The 14,777-nt window shown below is 46.1% G+C and overlaps 1 protein-coding gene across 9 annotated transcripts in view; it reads right to left on the reverse strand.

The window, feature by feature from the left end:
* Positions 1-13,704, reverse strand: part of LOC106562908 (calcium/calmodulin-dependent protein kinase type II subunit beta) — a 66,234-nt gene extending 52,530 nt beyond the window's left edge. For 4 of the 9 annotated variants that reach the window (XM_014127994.2, XM_014127995.2, XM_045689841.1 and 1 more), the window contains exons 1-4: positions 13,348-13,696; positions 11,359-11,453; positions 2,629-2,688; positions 2,385-2,439 (exon numbers count right to left, since the gene is read on the reverse strand). In XM_014127994.2, coding sequence (XP_013983469.1) covers positions 2,385-2,439; positions 2,629-2,688; positions 11,359-11,453; positions 13,348-13,409 — 272 coding nt within the window. In that variant the 5' untranslated portion in view covers positions 13,410-13,696. Of the gene's footprint in view, positions 1-2,384; positions 2,440-2,628; positions 2,689-11,358; positions 11,454-13,347 lie in introns of all 9 variants that reach the window. The other 5 variants (XM_045689843.1, XM_045689842.1, XM_045689840.1 and 2 more) reach the window with 4 other exon arrangements.
* Between the last annotated feature and the right edge of the window lie 1,073 nt (positions 13,705-14,777).

Consider the following 14,777-nt stretch of genomic DNA (forward strand, 5'->3'; position numbering starts at 1 on the left):
CAGACCACCGCACCACTCGGGAGCCCGGATGTTAACCCCCCCCCCCCCGTGCAGAATAACATGTTTTCACCTCACAAGTGAATTGCAAGTTCACATTTGAAAAACATGAATATGTGAAAATCACATTTGCAGTTTAACGTGTAAGAAAACTCTTCAAACTTTCACATGTGGAATTGCAAGTTCACATGTGGGGGTGAAATAGTGCTAATTCTCTTCACTTGTGAAAAGTGGAATTGCAAATTCTGTAATGTCATTCTGTAAAAAGGTTACTTAAGTTAATAATTATTTCTGAGCCATCCGCTCCATTATTATTATTGTAATCCTCCATAGTGTTGAATTGATATACATGTACTTAGTGCTACCATTAGGGAGATCTCTCTGTTACTACTGCAGACACCAGCCTCTTTTCTTCGTACGTCGGTCCGTGAACGTTGGAAGAAGCCCATTGAAAAGAACAGAGAAGCTAGCTCTCTGTGTCTCCTTGTTTTTTATCCTGTTTTCTGGTTTGTACGGATTGGTTGTTTTTTCAAAATGAAGAGATAACATGTTTAACTAAACTGTGTTGAGTTTTCTTTCATTTTGATCTATAATTTAATTGTTTTGATCAAGTGAAAAACGAGTGACATTTTCCTATTTACATGAGTGTGGCCAAGCTAAGTAGCTAGCTTGTGTACATTTGTGTACATATGAACCACGCTAATGATGTATTTTAGAAGGTTAATTTTTGTGAATGAAAATGGAAACCGCACACTGCTCTTGATAGTATCACTGATCTTTAATAAGCTTATGTATCAGCCTCACGGCCTTCGTCAGAGCTTCTGACGGTTAATTTTTGTGAAATGTATATCTAATGGTCGCATGCTAATTGCTAACTGCTAGCTAGCTTAGTGATAGGCACTAGCTAGCCTTCCATCTCGTCCTAGCTAGCTATTTTTAGCTTCTGTTTTTGTTAGCTGTCCATTGTTTTTTGTTACATTTAATGCACAAGCTTAAAAGGGATTTTAACGTATTTGAAAGTGTGGCATGTTTGCTTTTGTGAATGTGTTTGCTTATGGAATGAATATAAACAGATCATTTTCTACAAAGAGATGGTTTTAAAATAGGGCTGTCAGAGTTAGTCAGTTAATTTAACTGCATCATCTGAAAGCATTCAAAATACACTGAAAACACCAAAATACTTAATCTATACAGCTAAAAACAACAAGGCTTTATCAATTTACCTGATTTTGCTAATCGTTACTTTGGACAAACTTAAAACGTATTTAACCTTTATTTAACTAGGCAAGTCAGTTAAGAACAAATTCTTATTTACAATGACGACCTACCCCGGCCAAACCCGGACGACGCTGGGCCAATTGTACGCCACCCAATTGTGCGCCGCCCAATGGGACTCCCAATCACGGCCGGATGTGATACAGCCTGGATTCGAACCAGGGACTGTAGTGATGCCCCTTACACTGAGATGCAGTTCCTTAGACCGCTGCGCCACTTTTTATATAAAAAAAAGTTTTTAGCAAATTCTGAATTTGCGATTAATCACAGCAAATCCTGTGATTAACTCAATTAACTTTTGCTTAAGTTTGACAGCCCTATTTTGAATTGAACAGTCAATAGAACAGAAACTCAGTGCCCATCAAACGGTCAAGACATTGGCTTCTCCTGTGGGAGACCCAGGTTGAAATCCTGCCGGTTACAAAAGCACATGTGAAATGTTGGGAAACCACTATTTTGTGCTCACGTGAAAAATGTATGTGAAAAATCCATGTGAAACTTCACAAGTTAACGAAAAACACTTTTCACGTGATTTGTTCATACATGTGTGTTCATATGTATCCAAAAACCACGTGCTTTTTCTTAGGTTTTTTCAGGTGATTCTTTTACATATTTTTTTGTAACGACACACACACACACACACACACACACACACACACACACAGTGACATTCACAAATGCACGCACGCAAGCACACACACACACCGGAGGGGGATGTCCTCATTAGGGGGAAACCCTCGGCTCTGCAGGAATCTCTCTGGCTGGGTTGCTATAGAGACAGGCTCCACTGCGGGGCAGTATGTGTGTGAGTGAGTGTGTGTGTGTGTGTTTGTGTGCAAGGCTAAAGATGGAACTGAGTGTGTGCAAAGGGGGGATGGTTATGTAATTGGGGGAAATCTCCTTGGAAACGGGGAGAGAAGGACCGAAAAAGAGGAGCGAGAAGAAGCAATGAAGAAGGAAGAGGAGAGGGGGAGGATGAGAGGAGAGGGCGATAAGAAGGAAGGCGAGAAGAAAAGGAAGGAAAATGGGATGGAAGGGGAAGAGAACGGGGAAAGGAAAGATAGGAGGGAGGGATAAAATATATAGATAGGGATGTGAGCGCTGCCACTCACAGGTCAAACAGAAGGTAGTGGAAGCCCTCCTCTGATATACTGTCATGGAGACGAACTAGAGAGAGAGATATACAGAGAGAGAGAAAGAGAGAGAGGGTGGGTCGATAGGGAGAACCGAGAGAGGGGGGGGGGGAAGAGGAGGGAGAAAAGAGAGATGGGTTGAGAACGTCAGCAGAAAAAATTCTCTATTCTATTCCTGTGCTGCAGCAGCACCAGCAGCAGAGAGAGAGTTACAAGTACTGACCGATATTGGAGTGTTTGAGCAATCTGCAGATCCTGGCTTCTCGCTCCAGCTTCTGGTGATCTGAGGAGAGAAGATGGAGATATAATCTTGGTACAATCATATCATAATATGATGCAATAGAATATCAAATGTTTGCTGTAAGTGTATTCAACAGGAGGTGAGCAACATTGAGGAATATGAAGTCTCCATCAATACAAGTATGGGCACACACACGCACACACTCGTGCCCACACACAGTGTTCTATATACCCTGAGGGTTGCATTTGCCCATATTAACTCCCCATAATAAGGGATGGAGCGAGAGGGGAAGGAGTAGAACAAAGGAGACAAGAGGAGAGATACAGAATAGAGAGCAATAGAGATATTTCAGTTGAAATAAAGAAGAATCTGTTGACACACAACCTATTTTTTCCCCAGAGGGAAGTGTTGGCCTTTGTATGTAAATAATCCATACATATCTTAGATATTAGGTTGTGTCAGAGATCAGGGGATAAAGGAGAGGGACATAGAATGGAAAGTTGCGCAGACTGGGTTTGAACACATGCCTCCAGAGGCAACGTGTGGTCCAGGGGCGAAGTGTGGTCCAGGGGCGAAGCACTACCATTAGATCAGCACCTAGCACTAAGACTCATTTGAAGTAAAAAATGTTTTAGATAAAAAAGTTGAGAAAAACAGCTTCTAGCCTGTTTTCCCCTCTAGTCCAAGGTGTCCTCCTCCAGGCTCCAGCTGCAGCACAGAGCTCTGCAGTATCTGACATATTAAAAGTAGAACACTGTTGTACATGGTGGGTGCCAGTGTGTTGTGTCAGGTAACACTTTCCAGGACTTCCACTGGAAACTTAGTGACGGGTACTATAGCGTTTTACAATATAGTACAACCCAGCCTTATATACTGTACAACAGCCAGTTCAGCTCAGCCCAGTTATGCCAGGGGTTTGTTCAATAGGGTGCAATGTTAAGGAACGTTTAGAAAGAAATGTGTTATATAGAACATAATATGTACACACAGTACCGGTCAAAAGTTTGAGTTTTTCTTTATTTGTACTATTTTCAACATTGTAGAATAATAGTGAAGACATCAACACAATGAAATAACACATACGAAATGATGTAGTAACCAAAAAAGTGTTAAACAAATAAAAATATATTTTTAGATTTTAGATTCTTCAAAATAGCCACCCGTTGCCTTGATGACAGCTTTGCACACTCTTGGCATTCTCTCAACCAGCTTCATGAGGAATACTTTTCCAACAGTCTTGAAGGAGTTCCCACATATGCTGAGCACTTCTTGGCTGCTTTTCCCTCACTCCGCGGTCCAACTCATCCCAAACCATCTCAATCGGGTTGAGGTCGGGTGATTGTGGAGGCCAGGTCATCTGATGCAGCACTCCATCACTCTCCTTATTGGTCAAATAGCCCTTACACAGCCTGGAGGTGTGTTTTGGGTCATTGACCTGTTGAAAAACAAATGATAGTCCCACTAAGCGCAAACCAGATGGGATGGCATATCACTGCAGAATTCTGCGGTAGCCATGCTGGTTAAGTATGCCCTGAATTGTAAATAAATCACTGACAGTTACACCAGCAAAGCACCCCCATACCATCACACCTCCTCCTCCATGCTTCACGGTGGAAACCACACATGCAGAGATCATCCGTTCATCTACTCTGCGTCTCACAAAAATACGGCGGTTGGAACCAAAAATCTCAAATTTGGACTCACCAGACCAAAGGACAGATGTACACCGGTCTAATGTCTATTGCTACTGATTTTTGGCCTCAAACAAGTCTCTTCTTCTTATTGGTGTCCTTTAGTAATGGTTTCTTTAGAGCAATTCAACCATGAAGGCCTGATTCACGCAGTCTCCCCTGAACAGTTGATGTTGAGATGTGTCTGTTACTTGAACTCCGCAAAGCATTTCTTTGGGCTGCAATTTCTGAGGCTGGTAACTTTAATGAACTTATCCTCTGCAGCAGAGGTAACTCTGGGTCTTCCTTTCCTGTGGCGGTCCTCATGAAAGTCAGTTTCATCATAGTGCTTGATGGTTTTTGCGACTGCACTTAAAAGAAACTTTCAAAGTTCATGAAACGTTCCGGATTGACTGACCTTCATGTCTTAAAGTAATAATGGACTGTCATTTCTCTTTGCTTATTTGAGCTGTTCATGCCCAACACGCACTGAAACGGTGACATAATGGTTGATGAGTGACGGAGTGAGTTTTGGGCTACCTCTGCCCATGGGACGTATCTCGCCCACTCCCTGGGCCGGTCCCGGCAATACATCCTTAGAAACCTACCCACTTCTTGGTTCACTCTCTCCACCTGCCCATTACTTTCGGGGTGGAAACCCGAGGTCAGGCTGACCGAGACCCCCAACCGTTCCATGAACTCCCTCCAAACTCTGGACGTGAACTGGGGACCCCGATCAGAAACGATGTCCTCGGGCACCCCGTAGTGCCGGAAGACATGGGTAAACGGGGCCTCCGCAGTCTGCAGAGCCGTAGGGAGACCGGGCAACGGGATGAGACGGCAGGACTTCGAGAACCGATCCACAACGACCAGGATTGTGGTGTTCCCCTGAGATAAGGGAAGGTCGGTGAGGAAGTCCACTGACAAGTGCGACCACGGCCGCTGTGGAACGGGGAGGGGCTGTAATTTCCCTCTAGGCAGGTGCCGAGGAGCCTTGATCTGAGCGCACACCGAGCAGGAGGAAACATAAAACCACACATCCTTTTCCAAGGTGGGCCACCAGTACTTTCCCCTCAGGTTCCACCCTGTCCTCTCGATCCCAGGGTGACCCGAAGAGGGGAGATTATGGGCCCATCAAATCAATCGATCACGGACACCAAGCGGCACGTACTGAACACCTGCTGGACACTGAGATGGTGCAGGTTCCAACCGTAACGCCCGCTCGATCTCCGCGTCCACCTCCCATACCACCGGTGCTACCAAGCACGACGCTGGGAGGATGGGAGTTGGATCGATGGCCCTCTCCTCGGTGTCATATAGGCGGGACAGTGCGTCGGCCTTCGTGTTAAGTGAACCTGGCCGATAGGAGATTGTGAACCGGAAACAGGTAAAGAACATGGCCCACCTGGCCTGACGTGGATTCAGTCTCCTAGCTGCCCGGATGTACTCGAGATTACGGTGGTCAGTCCAGATGAGGAAAGGGTGCTTAGCCCCCTCAAGCCAATGTCTCCACACTTTCAGAGCCTTGACTACAGCTAACAACTCCCGGTCCCCCACGTCATAGTTCTGCTCCGCCGGACCGAGCTTCCTCGAAAAGAAAGAGCACGGGCGGAGTTTGAGTGGCGTGCCTGAGCGCTGTGATAGCACGGCCCCCACCCTAGTCTCGGACGCGTCCACCTCCACTATGAATGCCAAAGAGGGGTCCGGATGAGCCAGCACGGGAGCGTCGGTAAACAGCTCCTTCAGATGACTGAACGCTCTGTTCGCCTCTGCTGACCAGCGCTTGCGCGCCGGACCCCCCTTCAGCAGTGAGGTAATGGGAGCAGCCACCTGACCAAAGCCCCGGATAAACCTCCGGTAGTAATTGGCAAACCCTAAGAACTGCTGCACCTCCTTTACCGTGGTCGGAGTCGGCCAATTACGCACGGCTTTAACGCGGTCACACTCCATCACCACCCCCGAGGTGGAAATGCGATACCCCAGGAAGGAAACGGCTCGTTTGGAAAACACACATTTCTCAGCCTTAACGTACAGGTCATGCTCCAGCAGTCGACCAAGCACCTTGCGCACCAGGGAGACATGCGCGGCGCGTGTGGCGGAATAGATCAGGATGTCATCAATATACACCACCACACCCTGCCTGTGCAGGTCCCTGAGAATCTCGTCGACAAAGGATTGAAACACGGCTGGAGCATTCTTTAACCCATACGGCATGATGAGGTACTCATAGTGGCCCGATGTGGTACTAAACGGGGTGAACGAGGAGTGCTCTGCCTGCCATCCCGATTCCCAGAGGAGCTCCTCCAGCACCAGTCGGCAGTGTGTCCTCTCCGACCACACCGGGTACAGGAGGAGCCTCCTCCTCCGGTTCCCCTCGATGCGGCCCCCCCTAGCTCCATAGGGATGGGAGCTGGAGGGCCTGGAGGTGGAACCAACAGGGCCCGGTCTGGACGCTCGCGGGCAGCCAGCAGGTTGTCGAGACGAATGGACATGTCGATAAGTTCATCCAGGGAGAGGGTAGTGTCCCGACAGGCTAGCTCCCGGCGGACATCCTCCCGGAGGCAACACCGATAGTGGTCCATCAGGGCCCTGTCATTCCACCCCGCTCCAGCAGCAAAGGTCCGGAACTCCAGAGCAAAGTCCTGTGCACTCCTCGTCTCCTGCCGCAGGTGGAACAGCCGTTCACCTGCCGCCCGGCCTTCTGGTGGGTGGTCGAACACGGCCCGGAAACGGCGGGTGAACTCGGGGTAGTGATCCCTTGCCGAGTCTGGGCCATACCACACTGCGTTGGCCCACTCCAGGGCACGACCCGTTAAGCAGGAGACGAGGACGCTCACGCTCTCCCGAGGGAGTCGGACGAACAGTAGCCAGGTACAACTCCAGCTGCAGCAGGAACCCCTGGCACCCAGCCGCCGCTCCATCGTACTCCCTGGGGAGAGCAAGGCATAGGGCCCCGGGTCCGGACGCCAGAGGAGGGGTAGCAGGTGGAGGGGGAAGAGGTGCTGAGGATGCGGTAGGGAGGCCACTCCTCTCCCATCGGTCCATCCTCTCCATCATCTGATCCATCGCTGAACCGATCCGGTGGAGAATGCTGGTATGATGGAGGACCCTTTCCTCCATCAATGGGAGAGGAGGTGCGGCTGCTCCTGCTGACTCCATAATCAGGTGCGGGATTCTGTCACGATTGCTAGGAGTGGTGGTAGGAGTCAGGCGCAGAGAGCAGAGGTAAGAAAAATGAGTTTTATATTTCTCTGGTTTGACAACGGTCGACGCCAACACAACAGGCATGAGAACTAAGTGCCCAACCCATACACAACGGGTCCACAGTTCGGAAAGAAAATAACTCAAGCAGATCGCCAGCACATCCAAAAAAAGCACACCGACGAAAATAATCCCGCACAAACCTGGGCGGGCTAAACAGGCTTAAATAGCCACAAATCAAGATACACAAATAAGGAACAGGTGCAAACAATAAGACATACCAACCGAAAAGGAAAAAGGGATCAGCGACGGCGACGACGACCGCCGAGCGCCGCCCGAGCAGGCAGGGGAGCCACCTTCGGTGGGATTCGTGACAGTGTGCAAAGCTGTCATCATGGCAAAGGGAGGCTACAATGAAGAATCTCAAATATATCACTTTTTTGGTTATTACATGATAAATTTAATCGTTTTGATGTCTTCACTAATATTCTACAATGTAGAAAATAGTACAAATAAAGAAAAACCCTGGAATGAGTAGGTGTGTCCAAACTTTTGACTGGTACTCTATATTATACAGTTGAAGTTGGAAGTTTACATACACCTTAGCCAAATACATTTAAACTCAGTTTTTCACAATTCCTGACATTCAATCCAAGTAAAAATTCCCTGTCTCAGGTCAGTTAGGATCACCACTTTATTTTAAGAATGCGAAAGAATAATAGTAGTAGAATAATAATAGAATAATAATAGAATGATTTATTTCAGCTTTTATTTCTTTCATCACATTCCCAGTGGGTCAGAAGTTTACGTAGACTCAATTTGTTTAACTTGGGTCAAACGTTTCGGGTAGCCTTCCACAAGCTTCCCATAATAAGTTGGGTGAATTTTGGCCCATTCCGCCTGACAGAGCTGGTGTAACTGAGTCAGGTTTGTAGGCCTCCTTGCTCGCGCACACTTTTTCAGTTCTCCCCCCAAATTTTCTATAGGATTGAGGTCAGGGCTTTGTGATGGCCACTCCAACACCTTGACTTTGTTGTCCTTAAGCGATTTTGCCACAACTTTGGAAGTATGCTTGGGGTCATTGTCCATTTGGAAGACCCATTTGCGACCAAGCTTTAACTTCCTGACGTCTTGAGATGTTGCTTCAATATATCCACATAATTTTCCTCCTCATGATGCCATCTATTTTGTGAAGTGCACCAGTCCCTCCTGCAGCAAAGCACCCTGACAACATGATGCTGCCACCCTCGTGCTTCACGGGTGGGATGGTGTTCTTCGGCTTGCAAGCATAACGATGGTCATTATGGCCAAACAGTTCTATTTTTTTCATCAGACCAGAGGACATTTCTCTAAAAAGTACAATCTTTGTCCCCATGTGCAGTTGCAAACCGTAGTCTGGCTTTTTTTTATGGCGGTTTTGGAGCAGTGGCTTCTTCCTTGCTGAGCGGCCTTTCAGGTTATGTCGATATAGGACTCGTTTTACTGTGGATATAGATACTTTTGTCCCTGTTTCCTTCAGTATCTACACAAGGTCCTTTGCTGTTGTTCTGGGATTGATTTGCACTTTTCGCACCAAAGTGCGTTCATCTCTAGGAGACAGAACGCGTCTCCTCCTGAGCGGTATGATGGCTGCGTGGTCCCATGGTGTTTATACTTGCGAACTATTGTTTGTACAGATGAACGTGGTTTGTAAGTCGCTCTGGATAAGAGCGTCTGCTAAATGACGTAACTGTAAATGTAAATGTACCTTCAGGCATTTGGAAATTTCTTGTGGAGGTTTACACATTTCTTTCTGAGGTCTTGGCTGATTTCCTTTGATTTTCCCATGATGTCAAGCAAAGATGCACTGAGTTTGAAGGTAGGCCTTGAAATACATCCACAGGTACACCTCCAATTGACTCAAATGATGTCAATTAGACTAACAGAAGCTTCTAAAGCCATGACATCATTTTCTGGAATTTTCCAAGCTGTTTAAAGGCACAGTCAACTTAGTGTATGTAAACTTCTGACCCACTGGAATTGTGATACAGTGAATTATAAGTGAAATTATCTGTCTGTAAACAATTGTTGTAAAAATTACTTGTGTCATGCACAAAGTAGATGTCCTAACCGACTTGCCAAAACTATAGTTTGTTAACAAGAAATTTGTGGAGTGGTTGAAAAACGAGTTTTAATGACTCCAACCTAAGTGTATGTAAACTTTCGACTTCAACTGTATATAGTCTGACATGAAGATTAGGGAATGTCATTGGCTCTATTTATTACACTTCTATCTGCATCACTGATTACACCCCAGGCTCTCTCTCTCTCTCTCTCTTCATCAGATATCTACTATTGGCTAGCAACAGCTGACAACCAGGTGTATCTAAATAGTTTAAAATGTCCTCCTCTTCTTGCCTCCCCTCCTTCATTTGTATTCTGCACGGATGTGAAAGCAAATTCAGCTGTCCTGTTCTCTCACGTCAGCTCAGAGGGAGAGGAGACAAGGGAAATTTAGATTGTCGACTTGAAAAGCATCCTTGGTGTTGTTCAGTAGCCTCATGTGAGGTGTGTGTGTGCATATCTTACAGGTTTCTCGAGGAAACTGTTAATAAGTTAATTATTTAAAATCCTATTATACGTATTATTTACATCCTGAGACTGTCCTCTGAGACTTCCTGTTCCTGTCCAGACAGGAAGCTGTCACCATAGATCATGCAGTAGTCAGTGCTGAGCAACTACTACAGGGACTGCACACACAAACACGCACGCATGCATGCATGCAGGCTTGCACGCACATACACACACACAGCCTGAACCCTCTCTATGAGGAGATGGAGCGAGCAGCTTTGGTTTCGTGACAAAACAGACCAAATCAGAGATGAAGAACTAGATCCCTCAGGCTGGGGGGGCATGCTGTCGTGTGTGTGTGTGTCCTCATTTCCTTGTGTCCTCTCCTTGCCTCTTCTCTTCCTGTTCTTTCCATAGTCTGCTCTAAGAATAGAATATTTACATTTCACATTTTAGTAGACGCTCTTATCCAGAGCGACTTACAGTAGTGAATGCATACATTTCACACATCTTTTTTCCGTACTGGTCCCCCGTGGGAATCAAACCCACAACCCTGGCGTTGCAAACACCATGCTCTACCAACTGAGCCACACTGGAGGATATAATATGTAGGACCAGCTCTTTAAGAGGACCAGCTCTCTTTCAGATCAGCGCAAATGGAGGAGGAGATGAGGGAAGGTAGCAGCTGTAGACTATTGAGATGCAGCCTTTGTCTCTAAATGAAGGGCTTCGGTGGTCATCGTGCCATATCTGTTGGCAGTAGAAACGGTTCTCCTCTCTCGCTATCTCTCTCTATCATTTGCTCTCTCTCTCTCTATCATTTGCTCTCTCTCTCTCATGTGCTCTATCATGTGCTCTCTCTCTCTCTCATGTGCTCTCTCTCATGTGCTCTCTCTCAAGAGGAGCATAAATTACTGTCTCACTCTTTAGAATCAAGCATCAGCTAAAATATGCTAATGTAAGCTTGCAGATCTGGGACAGCAGTAGCACATACACACACGCATGCACGCACATATACACTTAGAGGCAGTGTGAGGAGGAGGAACAATCAGCCGAACGCCTCTGCTTTCTCCTGTTAGCTTCAGCCACTGATGAGCAGACGTACCCATTTTCTCTCTTTCTCTCCATCCCTCCTTCTCTCTCTCTCTATCACACACACACAGCATAGAGATGGGGACTAAGCAAATGTTAGAGTGTCTAATTTAACCAGATACCACACAGTTTACCCACCGTGCAGATATTCTACAGCTGGCACTCAGTTTTTGTGTGTGGGAGGGTGTATGTGTCTCACCTCTGGCTGAAAGCTTTTTGGTATTTATGATTTTGGCAGCGTACTCCTGGCCAGTGCACAGTTTGACACAGCGGCGCACCACTGAAAACGCTCCCCTGGGAAACAAAAGCAGGTAAAAACAGGTGTTAGATATCATATAGCACTGGCAGCATCTCAATATTCTAGAGTCAATTCCTCTACTGTCTCCTTGTTTCCTTTCCTTCATTCCCACTGATCTGAAAGAACTGGACAGGTTGAAGGCATATCCTTGTCCACTACCCCTCTACTGCTTTCACCTAGTATCCTGTCATTTCACACCTGCCAGTCATGAGTGAAGACATTTCTCCTGTATGGAGTCATTTGAGTGTGACACACAGCACATTAGCACATCCTGCTTAGGATATATACAAATGAGAAGACTCAAGAGAAAACAACAAAACTGTCTTTCAAGGATATCTCTCTGTGTGTCCATGTATGCACGTGTCCGTGAGAGAGAGAGACACGGTGTGCATGTGTGTACTGTAGCAGTGCTGGTATTTTGGGGAGTGCTTGCATAACTAACTCAGCAGGGAAAAACAGCAGTAACTGTCTCTGTCGTTTCTCTGAGCAATATATAGACGTTACACCTTAGTACTGTTACACAATAACACACACACTCTTACCCGTCCACTATGTCTCACACACTCTCAGGCATACACTTTACCCCACGTCTCTCACACACACACACTCGTAGATGCTATGACAGGTGAGTGTGTAAGGGTATACACGGGGAATACTCGAGTCAGAGACAGTAGGCTTACGGCAGCAAAGAAAGACAGAGAATGACCTGTGAGACACACATGCACACACAAAAAACATATATTGCACACCCACACATGCTCGTTCGCACGCACGTACACACACACACACACACACCAAAAAGGGACAAACTGCCACCCTTACAGGAACTGTAGTGTAATGAAGGTCCTGTTATCTACTAGGCAGCTGCTGCTACCACAGTATGGTTATTGTCTCTGGCTTATAACACAGGCCAGAAAACACACACACACACACACACACACACACACACACACACACACACACACACACAGCGACCCTGCAGTTACATGTACAAGTGTACTACATGCTGTGCCCTAAAGGTCAAGACCTCTGAGTAGAACTCATAGTAGTAGGCTAAACGTACATATTTGCTGTATGTTAATACATACAGCAAATGTTTGGTTCTTAATCTCTGCAGTTGTGTTTGCATAAAGATGCATTATGATTTAGAAAATGTGTTTCTCCTCCTGTTTGAGAATGAGGAGAATACTACCCCCTACCCAGTCCCACCCACACACAGCCTGACACACCTATCTTGCTGTGGCACATAAACTCCCTGTCCAATTTCTCTCTCTCTCAAGCACAGGAGCTTGGTGGCACCTTAATTGGGGAGGACAGGCTCATGGTAAAAGCTGGAGCAGAGTCAGTGGATTGGCAACATATACATTAAATACGTTTCCATTTGTTTGATGCCATGCCATTTACTCCGTTCCAGCCATTATTATGAGCCGTCCTCCCCTCAGCAGTCTCCCATTGCTCTAAAGACCCCAATTACAAAACAGCCCATCCCGCTCTGCTCTTTGACAGCTCAAATTGTCACTCTCTAGATCGCTACAGCGTGTCCCAAGTCCCCATTACTGCTGCTGCCGGTACAGAACATGCTGCAAACGGATCAAATGTAGTCTATATTTTATCTATACGTTTAAATCGGGTCGTCTCGGGGCTACACCTCAAAGCAGAGCGACAGCATGCGTTTTGTTCAGAGGGCTGTGTAGCTCCGAACGTGACAGATCATCAGCAGAGATTAGTTCTGACCCCCATTCCGCCGCTCGAACTACCCACACACATCTGCAGATATGCAACGATTCAAAGAAACTATAGAATAATAACAGGGTAAGGACGATACAGTGAAAGCTATGTTGTTACCGCTTCTGTGCCATAACGTAAAGCAATAATACAGCAAAGCCATACTTTCCGAGTTCTTCATATAGTTGGAAATCGTCCGTAAAACGTGTACAGGTAGTAACCGCCATCGTCCGTTTATTCGCGGGGGTCGAGCGTCCTAAATAGTCCGGTCCTCAAGTGAATTGAAATAGGATGTATCCGTTGAGTAGCCCAGTTATTCTATGTAAAAAAAAAAATACCGCGGTGTAATGCGTTTTCTGTCCAGAGCGCACTATAATCTACTACAGATATGTATTCGAGTGGAGATGTAGGCTATTCGAGTGGAGGAGAGGCAGTGGTGGTACTCTCTCGCTCTTCCAAAGTGTGTCGTTCGATCGCCTTTCACGCTGTTTCTACACCATCAAGCGCGCTGTAAATACAACCCATTTTTCATACCACCAGGGGGCATTGCATCAGCTCGATAACACCTGAAGCCACAGCATCAGAGATTCTATAGACTAACATAACAGGCGTTTGGCAGCATCAGCATCATGGAACCACCATCATTATCACCATCATGTGTAGCTGCTGGAACAGGTATAGCCAGCCTACAGGCTATACAATTGATTTTACGTCTCTCTTTTTTGTTGTTGATCTAGCCTACCAAAATAAAATGGATTATGTTTTAGTGTCAAACTGTCAGACTGCAAAGATCCCTAAACTGGTATTTGTACAAACAAAAATATGCAAACAAAAGTCAATTTTAGTGGTTGCATTAGGCCTGCTTGGATTCTGGTATTTTCAGGATGATCAATACCACCTACATCTCCAATTCAAAGCAAGGTCTGGTCCATGGCAGCAGTGCTTGAAGTGAACCGGTGCTCAACACTGTACCCCAAATTTTCTCCTGAAAAAAACTGGCCCCTCTAATAGAATTGGCTCTGAAGTATGAATACTTTCACCTAAATAAAAAAAGTAGCCTACCGGCACCTATTTCAGTCCACTTGGGAGAACTGGGTGAAATCAAGTACTAGTGTAACTGACCTGGGAAGGAAGAGATCTGTATAGACACCTACTGTCTACTGTCTCTATTCCTGGCTTGTTCCTCTGCACTGTCATCACTAACAGTATTCTTAGGAACAAAGCATCTACACTTCAGATCTGAAAAAGAAAGAGAATCCTTTTGAACTTCAAAGACCTGTCTGCAAGTGTCTAGGATTTCTGTCTGTAAGCATCTTACTAGCTCTAGCTATATCAGTTCTGATATTCATCCTTATCCATATCGACCTATTCATCGGATACAGCCATTATCAAGCCAATAAGGAATATTATACTGCGCTGAGAATCAGAAATCTTGGGACAGCGCCCTCCTGTGGCACTACTGCTGAATCTCAAGTCGACTGCCAGCCTGGCACTCCTGTAGATCTAAAACCGCATAGGTTTTAGTGCCGCTCCACATCACACAAACACCAGTGGAGGCTGCTGGGGGGAGGACAGCTCGTAATTATACATTTACA

The sequence above is a fragment of the Salmo salar genome, chromosome ssa11 (assembly GCF_905237065.1).
Source record: "Salmo salar chromosome ssa11, Ssal_v3.1, whole genome shotgun sequence".
Taxonomy (NCBI): domain Eukaryota; kingdom Metazoa; phylum Chordata; class Actinopteri; order Salmoniformes; family Salmonidae; genus Salmo; species Salmo salar.